Here is a 14,599-nt window from a genome sequence, read left to right as displayed (position 1 = left end):
TTTTGGACCACTGAACTAAAAGGCAAAAATTCAATTCAGATTTGCTTTTAAGGGCTTTGCTGAGTTTCTTTACATTTTGTTGATTGTCATCTTTCACGTCAAAAGTCCATCTTGTAAAACCAAGTGGCAACCGTCCAGGAAGAATGAAACCAACAGGAAGCGTAAAAAAAGCTTGAGTCCCATGTAAAACTGCAACTTCACACTGTCTACATCCATCTTTTTTATACAGTCTATGAATAAGCTGGGTGTAAGGCTATCTAAAACATTCCCTCCGACCTCCTTACATCCCTATCTATAGATTATGGCTTTTGTTATAACTACAAGATTCAAAACCCTTTGAGCAAAGCTGCTGAAGCACCGGTTTTCATTTCCCCAATGTTTGGTTACATCCCCTTTTTTAATACTTCTTATGAGACATGCTTTGACACCAAATAAATTGAGCAGAAGTGAACTGTGCCTTTGCAAACCTCTTTGGATTGAATCTTGGAAATGTTATTTACTTGAGAGCTGAAGAGGACACATTGGAGCGTGCAGCGCTGCTGTTCATTTGATTTGTCAGGGTTTCTAAACGGATGAACCGAGCGATCGTGTGTGAGCAGGAATCCTTATGAAGCCAAGTAACTGGCATCAAATAGAGCAGGTTGTAGCGCAGCAAGCCTTCTCATCTGTCAGCCGTCATCAGAGTTTCAGAGGTATCGCGTCCGACATTCCCCGTGCATTAAACACGAGCTCAGAGCTTAAGTGCTCTGTGAAGCCGGCGGAATTCACCGCAATTATGAGTAAAATGTACTAAAAATTGACATATGCAGAAGAAGAATACACGGTAAAGTCGTTCTCCTTTCACATTTGATAAAGCTACAGAAATATTTATAGATTGTATCCTATTTATTATTGAGTGCCACCACAGATTTAGTATGTGTCATTGTTACACAGTGGGTAACGGGGCTGCAAAGCTCTGGCAAAGTTCACTGACGTAAGTGAAGCAGCAGTATGCATAAAAGCAGTCTCTCCATCTGAACGCTATTCTTTGCTTTAGGTTCAGTGCAATTTCAGCTCAAAGTCACATTTAAATCGGCCTCACTAAGTGACCGACTGATTACCCGCTCCTTCTCGTTCTGTCTCGTCTTTCCTTTGCAGCACCACAAACTTTTAATCTGATTGTGAGGGCTCTGTGCTCAGCCAGCTCCTCCTCCTCCTCCTCTCTCTGAAGCCACAGGAGGCGGGGAGGAGCCCAGTTTCCCTCTATGTAATCAGCACAATCGATTGCTTTAATTGATGACAGCAGATAAATGATCAGCAGCATCAGGATTTATCAATCACTCTGTGGCCAGACATTCAATTCCTCACAGTCCAGCTCCTGGTTATTAGATTTCCGGGCTTTATCTGATTCAGCTATTTATAGACCAAAAAATATAAGCATGCCATCTAATGCCCAAGTCACCAAGATACGACGTTTTACTAAAGATCCGAAATTACCAAGCAGCTTTTCGTTTTCTGAATATTTGTATCTGAGCAAGCAGATTAAAACTCCTGATGGGTAAAGTTAATAACACTGGTCGTTTTGTTGCTGCTATGTAATATTCTGATGGAAAACCTCTGATCCTGATCACATCTGTTACTTTGACACATACTATGAATTAAAACTCTGCTACAGGCCAATCAACCCATATTATAAGGTGTGTGATTTTAATCTTCATAAGAAGATGTCACACTTTACAAGAGCTGGCTTAGATCCATCTAAAGGTGAAAGGAACAGCCACCAAAATTCACCAAGCCCTCCTGTGAAAAAGGTTAGGAATATGTATCATAATGCCATAACGAACAAATGAAGCCCAATCTCTTAAGCTGCCTTCAGTCCATGAAACTGTCTTGTGTTTAAAAGGCACAGCTAACTGACATCAGCTGTCACGTTGCTGTTTGTGAAGCATCCTGAAGTGAAAGAGATTCACAGTTGCATATGATGTTAAACACTAAGAAAACAACAGCAGCAGGATGCAGTGACTCAGATGACCAGAAAACCGGATGTTTAGCAGCTGGAAGCAGAAGGTTTGAGTTGATTTTGAAACAGTGCAGCACGGGAAGCGTTTCATCTCCGCTGGTGTGTCATCAGACGCCGATCATTAGGCAACAGACTCTAACCTGGCACTTACTCAGATGTTATTTTCAATCCCTGAATGACAAACACAGACACACAGTGAGAAAAAGTACTAGCTGCAGATCTGTTCCCATGGTAACGTGGACCAATAGATCTCAGCTATTGACTGAGGATGAAGATCTCTGTAGACCTATTAAAGAAAACGCCTACATTCACATACTGTATGAGCCTGCAGACACACACACACACACACACACACACATATATATATACACACACACACCAGCTGGGCATCAGCCTTCAAAGCATCTTTTTTCTGTTCTAAATGCAGAAAACAAAAATACAATGGGAACACTTTCTCTCTGGGGGAAAAAAAAAAAAAAAAAAAAAAATAGAAACAGCCAAAGGCTTGAATAACCAGGTACGAGAGAGAAAGGCAAATCTCTCTGAGCCATTCTGTGGAACAGCTCACTCTTAAGTGGCACAGCAGCATGACATAAAAGAGGATATATCATCCAGAGCGAGTGGGCGATTTGCTCTGATTTAACCGGGGAGGCTGGGCAGATAAACTCTTTTGCTAAATACTTTGGCAATCGTCTCCATTTTCTCAAATCTTCACCCAACAACAGGTTTATGCATCTAATGAAGATGTGCCTATCACAGGGGTGCAGTCTCTCTTTATTACCCTCTAATCACACCCTGAGTAGTGGCGGCATTTGTTATTAAGACGAGCCCGAATTTCATTATTTTCCAGTTTGATCGGGAAGTGAGGTTGGTAAAGTGGCACTGAGACAGAGGAAGAGAGAGAGAAAATCTTCCTTTAACTACATGGCACTGAGTGTGCAAGTCAGTCAGACAATCGCTTAAATTATTATGCAAATATAAACCAGCAGCAAGCCGACAGAGCTGCTACTAAACTATTCCATTAATTCACACCTGTCCTTTAATTACTCGTTTTAGGGAAAAATGAGGGAGAGGAGTGTGCCAGGGAATGTGCTGCGTTTTTTTTGGTATAAAGTGATGTGAGACGTCTGATCTCCCATAACATCACCATATATGTATGAACACGTATGAAGTTATCTTTTCTGATGCACTTAGACCAGAACAGGTCACTCCTTTAGAGCAACACTGTCAGCTGCAGGTGTGGCAACATGTCTGTGGAAGTGAGACAAAACCACTCACTGTATATAAAAGATGGCAGTAAATCCTATAGTCCTATAATTTAAGTTTGATTGTTTGATTTGTGTGGTTTGTTTGAGGCCTTTGTCGAACACAGGCTGTCAATATAGTCTAACACAGGGGTGGGCAATCTCAGTCCACGAGGGCCGGTGTCCCTGCAGGTTTTAGATCTCACCTTGGGTCAACACACCTGAATCACATGATTAGTTCGTTACCAGGCCTCTGGAGAACTTCAGGACATGTTGAGGAGCTAATTTAGCCATTTAAATCAGCTGTGTTGATTCGAGGTAGAGTTGGATGTCTCGAGACCGGTCTTGGTCTCGAGACTTTTACGTGGTCTTGGTCTCGACGGACTTTGGTCTTGGTCTCGGATCTCTCGGTCTTGTCTTGGTCTCACTGTCTCGGTCTTGCTGTCTCAGATTGACATAGTGGTCGGGAGATTTGGAGTCAACAGTATCCATGACACACAACGTAACGTTCGATAATGTGTCATGCGCAAAAGCATCAGCTCTAAGAGCCGTGCTTAGAGAGTGCTTTGTAGTGAATCAGAAGAGTCGACTCCCATTGAGCGAGAGCCGAATCCTCATGTAATTTCCTTTCGTTGCTCAGCTCTCACACAGTGGCTCAGCTATGCTCCAATCCCTCCATATTGTGGCCAATCACATGCGAGGATATAGGATAATATCACTATGTGAAAAACAGAGGGTGAGAGACACAACAGTCAAGTGGAGCATGAGTATGTCCTCTCAGTAAGTGAGTGAGACAGTAGACAGCGGTGAGGAGGGCTGTGCGAGTCCATCGCAAAAACACATAAATATGCCTGACACAGGTAAACGAAGCAGCATCTGGCTGCAGTTTAAAGACTTTTTTGTCTCATTCTCGGTCTCGTCTCGACTTTGTCTTGGTCTCGACTCGGTCTGTCTTGGTCTTGTCTTGGTCTCAGTCTTGGTTTAGGTGGTCTTGACTACAAGTCTAGTTCGAGGACACATCTAAAACCTGCAGGGACACCGGCCCTCGTGGACTGAGATTGCCCACCCCTGGTCTAACTTCTTGAAACTCTGAAGTAGAAGCTGAAGGCAATTTTCACTGCCGTGATTCCCACGATGGCGAGGCTGAAACATCTTCTGCACAAAATACACTGGGGCTTGAATACATTTGCAGTACTTTTTTAAATCAAATTTACGCTTCATACTATTTCTTCATGTCATTGCTAGCTCACAGACGGAGCAACCTGGTCACCATTTTCTCTCCAAAAGAAAAGCTTTTAGGGCTTTGCTGGTTTTAATAATACAAATTGTTGATTTTTTTTGATCAGAGATTTAAATGCAATTACATCTAGCAATCATTGCTGCATTTTGAAATTTCATTGTTAACAATTTGGCTGCTGCTGTCAGGGGTTTTTGGAGCTAGAAACAACTGTATATGTGGAAAACAGGGTAGAGTGCTAAGCAGAGATGGGCAGTAACGCGTTACTTGTAGCGCGTTACTGTAATCCGATTACTTTTTTCAAGTAACGAGTAAAGTAAGGGATTACTATTGCAAAAACGGTAATTAGATTACCGTTACTTTCCCGTAGGAACGCTGCGTTACTGCGTTACTAAAACTGATTTTTTTTTGCGAGAATGTCTCATGACAGTGACATAAGCGAGTGGGACGTTCATGACAACAGCTGTGTGCAGATCAACAATGGATAATATATCGAGTGCGGAGAGAGTATGAGCGTGCAGCGTTTAAAGCGTGGAAGTACTGACCTTACTTTGAGTTTGATTCCATAAAAAGTGACAAAAACATTAGTGTCCGTTGTGCGTGGGAAGAAAACTTCTTTTTACAGCGAAAAAAACCCCTAAACTTCCAAGCAAGTGGCGAGTGCGCTACGACATAATGGGAAATTCACAGAGAAACTTGCGGATTCTTCAACTGACCGCTGCAGCACACCTGCACCAGGGTAAACCTCCGCCTACCCCAGTCCTGCTTTACAGGTGAAAATAGAGCAACAGGACCGCTAGTCTTGGATTTTTTTTTATTTTTTTATTTTCTGCTGTGTTTTACTTGCGTCTATTTGAAAGAGTGAGTGTAAACACAAAAAAATATTTTATTTTATGTGCTGGAATGTGCAGAAAATAGGTTTAAATGTTAAACAAATTTCTTCCAGTCAGAGAATGTTGCATATAATTAAATTTTTGCTTGATGCATAAAGATTAAAACTAATAAAACAAGTTTTAAAAAGAGACGTTTCCATTTGATTACATTTTGTATGATGAATTATGCAGAAAAAGTAGAATTGGGCTGAAAGATCTATTGCTTTATCACCTATTCAGGTTGTAAATCGTGTTTTTAAAAAGTAACTAAGTAATTAATTACTTTTGAAAATAAGTAATCAGTAAATGACAGGAATACTTTTTGGTGGGAGTAATCAGTAATTAGTTATTGATTACTTTTTTCAAGTAACGTAACCAACACTGGTGCTAAGTTATCAGCTAATGTTTGTGAGGTTTTTTTTAGCAAGCTATGTCCATAAACTATAGATCTGTAATTCATACACACACAAAAACACATGGGTAACAGATTATTATAATATTATAATTTCACTCACCAATATTGAAGAACAAAAATATGCGAAAAACCCCAACCTAACTGCAGGTGCTTCTCCTGACACACCTGTCAAAGTACCCGTAACTTTATGTGTTTTATATCTAAATGTACGAGTTCTATTTGTAAAAGAATTTGTAGCGCGCTGTAAAACACACATTTTAATGATAGTATTTAATATTTTCCCACAGGAGTTTTTTCCCCACTCACTTTTGGAGCCACCCTCAAGTGGCCATTAGAGGAACTGCAGTCTTTGGTGCTTCAGTGATACCTTTGCTTTTTAGACCTGGATGTTGTCATTTGTACAAAATACAGAAACAGAGGTGCATTGAGCACTCTGTCGTTACCCACGCATTGCACCAATGGCATCTGATTCATTAGGTCCTGAGCCATGTAAATGAAAATTAGGGTTTATATACATGTTGGCACTAATTGTGTAACACTTCCTACGTAGCCACTAAAGCAGAGAAATAACAACTACATGCCTGTTGCACAACATTTCAGGGAAACCTGCCATTCAAACACAGAAACCGCACCAAAACGTTGCACTGAATGTTCACATTATTACACCACTGCACTGCAATTTGGGGCTTTTACATTGGCATCGTGTCCAGTAGGCTTACTTTATATTGTAATATTCATGGGACATTATTCCCTTTCCATAATGGCAAATATGAACAGATGAATAATACAGTTCAAATAAATTTGCAGCTGCATTTAATTATAACAAGAAGCATATTCACTTTGTATTTGTCTGATGTAATATGGTTGGTACCTCAGAAGAATGAGTTTATCTAAGCTGAAGCTCATTTATTCCTTATCTTTTTTTTTTTTTTTAAAAACTGTCTTTTCCCAGATAGCATGTACACTGTAGCAGTATCTTGGCAGAAGGCTGACATATTTATTATAATTATTCATGTGTCACTTTAATTGAAAGTTTGAAAAGATATTTTTAATACCGTTTTCACCGGGGCTGGCCACACTGACTCATTATCCCTGGAAAGCGACAGGACATTTGACATTTTTGCAAATGTCACCCTCGGAGCTGTGAGCACCAACAATAAACTGCGGTTCAGACAGGCTGTGTGTTGGCACATTTGTGTTTTATTTTAACAATATTTATTGTGTACAGGCATTTACATCTCAGCTGTAGCTGATACATGTGTTGAGGATTATTCCAGCTGAACAGACTTGACTTAAAGATTTGAAAGCTCAAAAAAAAAAAAAAAAAAAGTCTGATTAAATGAGAAAATATGTTTTGCAAACTGGAAGAAATGGCTGTTTATTTCCCCTCTCCACTGGACCTGACTGAAGCAAATAAATTCTAATTGTGTTGTTTGGGAATTTTTAATCACAGCTTTGCAGATTTCTCCCTTTAGACAAGGTTTACTGTTGCTATGCATCCAAAGTCAGTGTCTGTGTATTTAATTCTCTTCTTTTATAAGATTTTATCAAACCTGTAATCAGTGTAAACATGACTAACAGACGAGCAGTGATGCCTGCGCGGTCGTTCCAGCCAAAACCCAGGAACATGTCAGCGATTGAAGGCATTCTGACACAAAATGACCCAACTTAAGGCCTGAATTATTTCCTTAAAAAAAGAAACAGCATCTTCTTAAGGGACTGAAACAGTAATTTCCAGTATATGTATATCCCAAAGGATTACACTGAGGCTTTGCTGTCAGTATTAAAGTAACAGCTTCCTGCATTAATTATTGCTTCTCTGAATGAGGACTGGTGCTGTTATTTTTTGCTTTTTATCCTCGGATGTCTGTGAGCACAAAGAGATCCTAAATTATTCATTTGTGCCGACTACGAAACGTCCCCTATGGATCTTAATCGAGGCTGAAGACCTCGGGGCCCAATTTTCCATGAATGAATAAAAAGTTTCCTCCTTAACGCAAAGAAGCGGCCGCGGTGAGCGCAGCGCTGCGGTCCACAGTGCGCTCCGGCTGCCTGTTTGGGGCCGTGACATCGGTTAGGGCCTCTGTGACACTACACCGACGGTTCAAACGCAAAATAAAGAGATTTAAAATCAGTCAGACAAATAAATCAATACGGTAAATGTATAAACAACAACAGGAACCCCTTCAGAAATCGCCACAACACCTCCGGGTGCATTAACATAGCTGCTGCTTTTGCAGCTCGTCTCTTGTCTAACAGTTTCATTAGGTCTTCCTCTCCACTGGCTCTTCATCACTGTTTTCATTGAGCCAGCTCGATAGTGGATTCAAAACATTAGCGCGACTCAGGCGGCTGATCGCGTGGTTTATGCTTTATTTACGTGATTAGAAAAAGAATCCAGGGCTCCTCTCGGTGACAGGGTAAAGACAGAGCATCGGGGTCTTACCGTCAGCGGCCAGGGAGCTCTGGATCATCAGCATCAGCGCCGCGCCGATGGTCACAAACCACCGGGCCACCATTCCATTCAGCACGCGCGTCCTCTTCCCGATCCTCGGCGAGTAGACGGCCACCATCCCCGCATCCAGGATCCATAGCGACGAGGAGGAAGAGCAGGGGTCTTCTTTCTTATTTACCCCTCCGACCCCGGGGCCACCGCTGCTGGAGAGGCGCGCATGTTTGGGAGCCATTGGTCAACCAATTAATCCTGAATGGGAAACATCTAACGGCGCTGCTGGGATGAAAGGCATCCGATCAACCTGCCCCCGGTTCGGACAAGCAGGGCTCCGCTCTCCATGAGCCTGCTGGAGGCTGTGAAGGTCGACGAAAAAACAAAGAAGCGTTAGTTTTCTCCTTTTGCGCGTCTGGCTGTGTCAGTTTCTGTGTGCGTGCGTGAAGTCTGATGTCCCTACTGCGTCCGCAAGGCGCTCTCCATATCTGATGGCAGCTGTGTCAATGCACAGATACAGAACCGGAAATCAACCCAAGTTCTCTTCAAAATAAAACCGCGTGCACTTTGTATACACGAGCTATTCTTCAGGCTGTGAACCAGATTAATGCAAGAATTATATGCTGCCAAAGTTTATAGGAGAACAATATTTTCCGTCAGCCACAATGCTGATTCAATAAAAAGACTAGATGATAATTCTGATAATGCATTGCTTCAAATGAACATAAGTCCGAAGTAAATATGAAATAAATATGAAAACTGATTTTCCAATCCATGTCTTGCAGGTCTGTAAACGGTTTCTGCCCTGTTCCTGTGCATTGCTACTACTCCTGAAAGTTTTGACATCAATGTTTGCAGATGTTTTTCTTATACAAGCTGCCCATTTTCTTTGTACTTACCTCAAACATAACGCTTTCAACTAGCCCCCTGGCTGTCGCATCTGTTCACAATTAACTCATCACCATCTTCCTGCATTTTCATCAACCACTCCTCGCCAGACTATTCCCTTAGTTGCTCCTTAGTATTTCTTCTAGTTCTTCGAAATGTGATTTATCCCACTTCTTTTTTTGTGCGAGATCTACTTACATTTAACAGTTCAGAATATCTGGATTTAATTTTAAATCTTAAATGTCTGTATTAATTAGAAGCAGGATCTAGTGATGACATTAGCATATAACAAGTGTAATGTTACTACCTTTTCAGATTTTTTTTTTTTTTTTTTTTTTAAAAGTCAATTTCTGACATTTTAAATTGATCCTTACTCATTATCTTTATCATGCATGAGTCACTCCCCTATAAAGTAATCTCCTGGATCATAAGTGGCTAGAAGCGGTCTTTTTTATGCAACTAATTTTGGTTACCAGCAGCCCACTGCACTTGTCGTGCCACAGCTTTTTTTTTTAAATGGTAAATGGACTGATTCTTATATAGCGCTTTTCTACTCTCCCGGAGTACTCAAAGCGCTCTATACAACATGCCTCATTCACCCATTCACACCCACTCGTACAAGCACTTCTAAACACAGTGCAAACTAACCTGCATTCACACACATTTGTACTCCGATGAACGCATCGGAGGGCAATTTGGGGTTAGCATCTTGCCCAAGGATACTTGACATGCTGATCGGGGAAGCCAAGAATCGAACCACCGACCTTCCGATCAGTAGCTGATCTGCTCTACCACCTGAGCCACAGCCAGGGAGATGAAACAACCTGAGTGACTGAACTCCAGTAATCATTTTTAAACATAGAACAACTGAATGAGATTTTAGTCACCAGTGGTAAGCTTTACTTCTACAAACATCAACAAATTATAAAAATCAGAGGGTTGGGATGTTCTGTGTCCGTCTGACTAACGAGTGCACACTCCCAAGTTACCTCACAGGCCAGAAGTGACCTTTTCCAAAAGGGTGACATCCAAATGTTTTGCACTGCAAATTGTTCCAGCTGTCTATTGTGCATTATCTTAGTGGTGCATCCACTAATATATGGTTCTTTTAAGCACACTAACTCACCTCCACACTCACTGTGGGCACCTGGCACTGATCTGTGGATGGTTTTGTGTGTTTCACAGAACATGTTTAAGGCAGGTGTATTTGATTGTGCTTCCACTTTAGTCTACTTATACTCCACAATCCAAACACTGCTGTCACCGTTTCCTTTTTCTTGTGCAGTAAATGGACTTATTCCTATATAGTGATTTTCCTATGTTACTTGAGCGTTTAAGACACTTTATACAGAATGCCTCAGTCACACATATTTACATTCATACAAACACCTTTTTTCTACGTCTAACTGATCGCTATTAAATTGGGAGCAACTGGAGTTTTAATATCTTACCCAAAGATACTTTGGCATACAGACTGGAGCCGCCAGGAATCAAATCAACAACCTTCCAGTTGGTAAATAACCTGCTCCAAGACATCCCAACTGCAGGTATGCCCTATTGTCCAGATTTAAGAAGGTTTTGATTAAAAGCAATGCGTTTATAGTAGATATTCTTTTGCTGCCCAGTTAAGATTCAGCAGAATACTTGGTGAGATTTTGCTATTTCCCTCTGCAGGTCAGGATCTACTTGATGCTGCAGCCTACTGGGCCAGCCTACTCCATACAGGATAGAGGGTATACTGAAGGTTTTCAGTGCACTAGAGTGTAGCTCAGGTCGCAATGGACCAAGTGTTCTGTCCCTGTAGCAAATAAGACACCAGGCTGTTTCCCCCCTTAACTTTTATGCACATTTGGATTTTGGAGTTTTGTCTATTAAATTGTAAAAAATTTCCCTTTTATGTATACATTCTATTTTAAAAACTGCATATTTTGCCTAAAGCTCAGAGTAATGGTCAACAATCTGTGGTATAAACATACCTCAAATGCATTAGATCCAAATAACTGAACAGAAGTCTGCATTCCTGGGACATTCCACACATTAAACCTACCTTTATTAGGCGGTTGCACCCTGAAGTTAAAATGGCCTTCAGAGACCTTTTAGGAGAGCAATGACACTCAAAGAATCCTGAATTGAAATGTTTTGGGAAATAATTTCCAGAGTGAAGAAAAATGTCCTTTTACAAACTTATTGGTGCGGGAAATCAAGAAACTTTTAAAGAGGTTTATCAGATTTTATGCGTATCTATATATAATTAAAGCGCTTTGGGGTCCTTAGGGACTAGTAAAGCGCTATACAAATACAGGCCATTTTATTTACCATAATTCCCAATGACTGTAGAAATTGATAATTCCCTCGAAGCACAGGCAGACGCAAATGGGTTTCCGGTGTTCCAGATTAACTGGCGTCGCAGATTAACTGGATTTGGTCGAACAGATGTGTGGCAGATTTGCGTTTCACGAGCTGCTACCGACAAACCAGCAAAAAAAAAAAAAACCAAAAACGCCAAATGTGTCATCTGAGACACTTGTGAGATTATAACTATACAGTATTAACAAATTAAAACTCAACGTACGACACATCATCTAAAATAAACAACAAAACACGATAAATCAATAAATACCTCGTTGGTTGCATGCTCCAAATAGGGAATTAGCCGCCGTTTATCTAAAGTCCATCCCACTTAACATGACTTTCAATAAAGACCATTCTTGCTGCGTGCTTACAGGTGTTTTCTCCTTTTTTCCTCCCCAAAAAGGAAAACCAGCGCCACTTTTAAGCAAACTTGACTTTCAAAATAAAAGCACAAAAACTTTAACTACATAAAATAAAATAACATAAAATAATGTTCAACTTAAACAATTTACAATGATGACATGGACCTTGAAAAGATAAAGAAATAATCCAAATTATATAAACAATGTCATCATGCCAACAGCTACACTATACATGTATTTTTGTCATATGACAGATAATTTATATACTTCTTGAAAATAACGGATTTGTTTATTTTCATTATATTTCCAAATAATGACATATAATGAAATAAATAAGATATAGCCAGTTTAAGTCAATGGTATGACAGTGACAAAGTAAACATAATGTGTATGTAACAAAAAGAGAGTTCCGGAGATGAAACGTGGTTCTAGGATGATAAAGCTACAATTTCCTTAAGGCTTACCTGGTCCAGCTGCTCATTTAACACTTTTTGTTCTTGTAAAACCAGTTTATACGAATTTAGATTATCCGAGACGCTCACTTCCGGTCATGTTTTGCTAACTGCGGCCACCTTGACGCATCTTCCTGCAGGTAGAAACAGCCTGTGTGTTTGGTGTAATTACGCTGGAAATGACAGGAACACACTGGACCTAACAGACTAATTATCCCTCCGTCTAAAAACTGAGATGAGAGATGAAACTCTTGTATTAGTAGTAGATTAACTCCCGCATTATTCCGAAAGAGGAGAAAGTGTTTGTGGCTGAGCTGAATTCAGCTGGAAGCAGGCGACCCCTGGTGGCAGCCGGAGGAAGGGCCTCAAAGTGAACTCCATCGTTACACAGTTCCCTCTGTGCCCAATTCGCTGTAATAGAAATAATAGTGGAGTCATTATTTTAGTGAAAGAGCTCCCGCCATACTCCAGGACCATGCATTTGTATATATCATCATCTAACCCGCACAGATTGAGGCCTGCAGAGAAGCTACCTGGTAGGCCTGTTTGCACGCAGCTCAAATCACACAAATGAATAAATTAAAATTGCAACTGCTGGCTTTTTTCTGACAGTGACAAATCAAATGTTTTGTTCATTCTGTTTGCACACTTTTGCACCTTTATTAGAAAATCAGTGGGGTAACTGTGGCACTTAAACTACAAGGAGTAGGGAAAGGAGATATCCAGAAGAGACAGACACTGATATAAACTGCTAAGTTTTATGGTTTAAGAGACATCATCAGTTTAGAAGTGAGTGATAACTCAGTGCAAAACTAGCTGCATTTACAGAAACCTACAGAAATACAGCAGCCATTATGGGTGATGTGCAGAGCTGTAGAAACTACAGAAGGCATGATGCTGATGAAGTTATGGGAACTTAAGGTAACACGACAGGTGATAATCAGTGACCAGTAGTATGTCTTCGTTTCATGATAAAGGCACTACACACATGATGTTTGCTTTAAGAGTATTAATGCAGAAGTACAGAGAAGGTCAGGAGGAGTTGCGCTCTGTCTTTGTGGATCTAGAGAAATCATGTGATAGGGTCCCAAGAGTGGATCTGTGGTGCTGTATGAAGAAGTCAAGTGTGACAAAGAAGAACAGTATGTGAGGATGGTGCATTACATGTTTGAGGGCAGTGAAACACCAATGAGGTGTAGAAGTGACAGATGTGACAGCCCCTTCTTATGATGGTGATAGTCAATGTAGCTGCTGAGGTCATACAGGAGTCGCTGATGTTTGCAGGCAACATTGTGATCTGTTGTAAGAGTGGGGAGTAGGTGGAAGAGAGACTGGAGAGGTGGTGGCATGCTCTGGAGGGAAGAGGAAGCAACCCAAAATAGATGTGTTTGAATGAGTGTGACAGGCTGAAAGGTGAAGAAGCAGACGCAGTGAATGTAGATGAGTTTAAATGCCTGGGGTGAACAATTTAAATCAATGGACAATGCAAAAGAGGCAATGTGGAGTAGGTGACGAAGAGTGTCGGGGGTGATTTGTGACAGAAGGATATCAGCAAGTGTGAAAGGGAAGGTTTACAAGATGGTAGTGAGAGCAGCTAGGAGGCGGAGCTGAGTGACCAGAATGGTCAGGATGAGAAACTCAAACATTCATTCAAACATATTAACTAACAGGTCGAGCAGTTAGTTAATAAAAGTTAATCAAGAGGCGATGCAGAGATGATGTTGAATATGGACTTCCCAGGCAGGAGGAAAAGTGGAAGACTGCTAAGAAGATTCATGGACGTAGTGTGACAGAGAGGACACTAAGGATAGGGTGAGATGAGGCAGATGATCCGCTCTGGTGAGCAGCCGAAGAAGAAGATCTAATTGGGTTCAGTAATAAAATATTTTCACTAATGACGACTTTTGTGGTCCAGGTGACAAGTTGAGTTGTTGTAGCGGAAGTGCACCATTGTTAGTAATGACAACATTTCCACAAATAATTCTTTACAGCAGTTAATCATATTTTTAATCACATTTTTTCATTGGTAATTAGAAAAAAAAGGGAAGGGGATATTTGTGTGTGTTTGTTTGTTCTATCTAAATTTTTTCCTAATAAAGTCAGCCATCGTTATTTTGCCAGCTTTACAGTTAACATTTTATTCTCATGCTCTCTCCAGATAGGCATGTCTACTATTTTTGACGAAATGGGATGCTGCCCAAACCCAAAAGCCACATATTTCCACCATCTCCAGCTGAATTGATCACTTGAAGTCGTGCTTGGAGGGGACATGTCACAGTAGTGTCAGAAAGAGGATAAGAGGATAAATGAATGGAAATACAACTAATTATTG

At 40.8% G+C, this 14,599-nt stretch overlaps 1 protein-coding gene across 4 annotated transcripts in view; it reads right to left on the bottom strand.

Moving 5' to 3' along the window:
• The window catches only part of kiaa1549la (KIAA1549-like a), a 131,773-nt gene extending 119,209 nt beyond the window's left edge, over nucleotides 1-12,564 (bottom strand). For 3 of the 4 annotated variants that reach the window (XM_031738349.2, XM_031738348.2, XM_031738350.2), the window contains exons 1-2: nucleotides 11,722-11,844; nucleotides 8,214-8,575 (exon numbers count right to left, since the gene is read on the bottom strand). In XM_031738349.2, coding sequence (XP_031594209.2) covers nucleotides 8,214-8,454 — 241 coding nt within the window. In that variant the 5' untranslated portion in view covers nucleotides 8,455-8,575; nucleotides 11,722-11,844. Of the gene's footprint in view, nucleotides 1-8,213; nucleotides 8,576-11,721; nucleotides 11,845-12,279 lie in introns of those variants that run through there. The other variant, XM_039615102.1, reaches the window with a different exon arrangement.
• Between the last annotated feature and the right edge of the window lie 2,035 nt (nucleotides 12,565-14,599).

The sequence above is a fragment of the Oreochromis aureus genome, linkage group 7 (genome assembly GCF_013358895.1).
Source record: "Oreochromis aureus strain Israel breed Guangdong linkage group 7, ZZ_aureus, whole genome shotgun sequence".
Lineage (NCBI taxonomy): Eukaryota > Metazoa > Chordata > Actinopteri > Cichliformes > Cichlidae > Oreochromis > Oreochromis aureus.
Note: the sequence above shows the minus strand (reverse complement) of the source record. Positions and strands in the feature narration are given on the sequence as shown.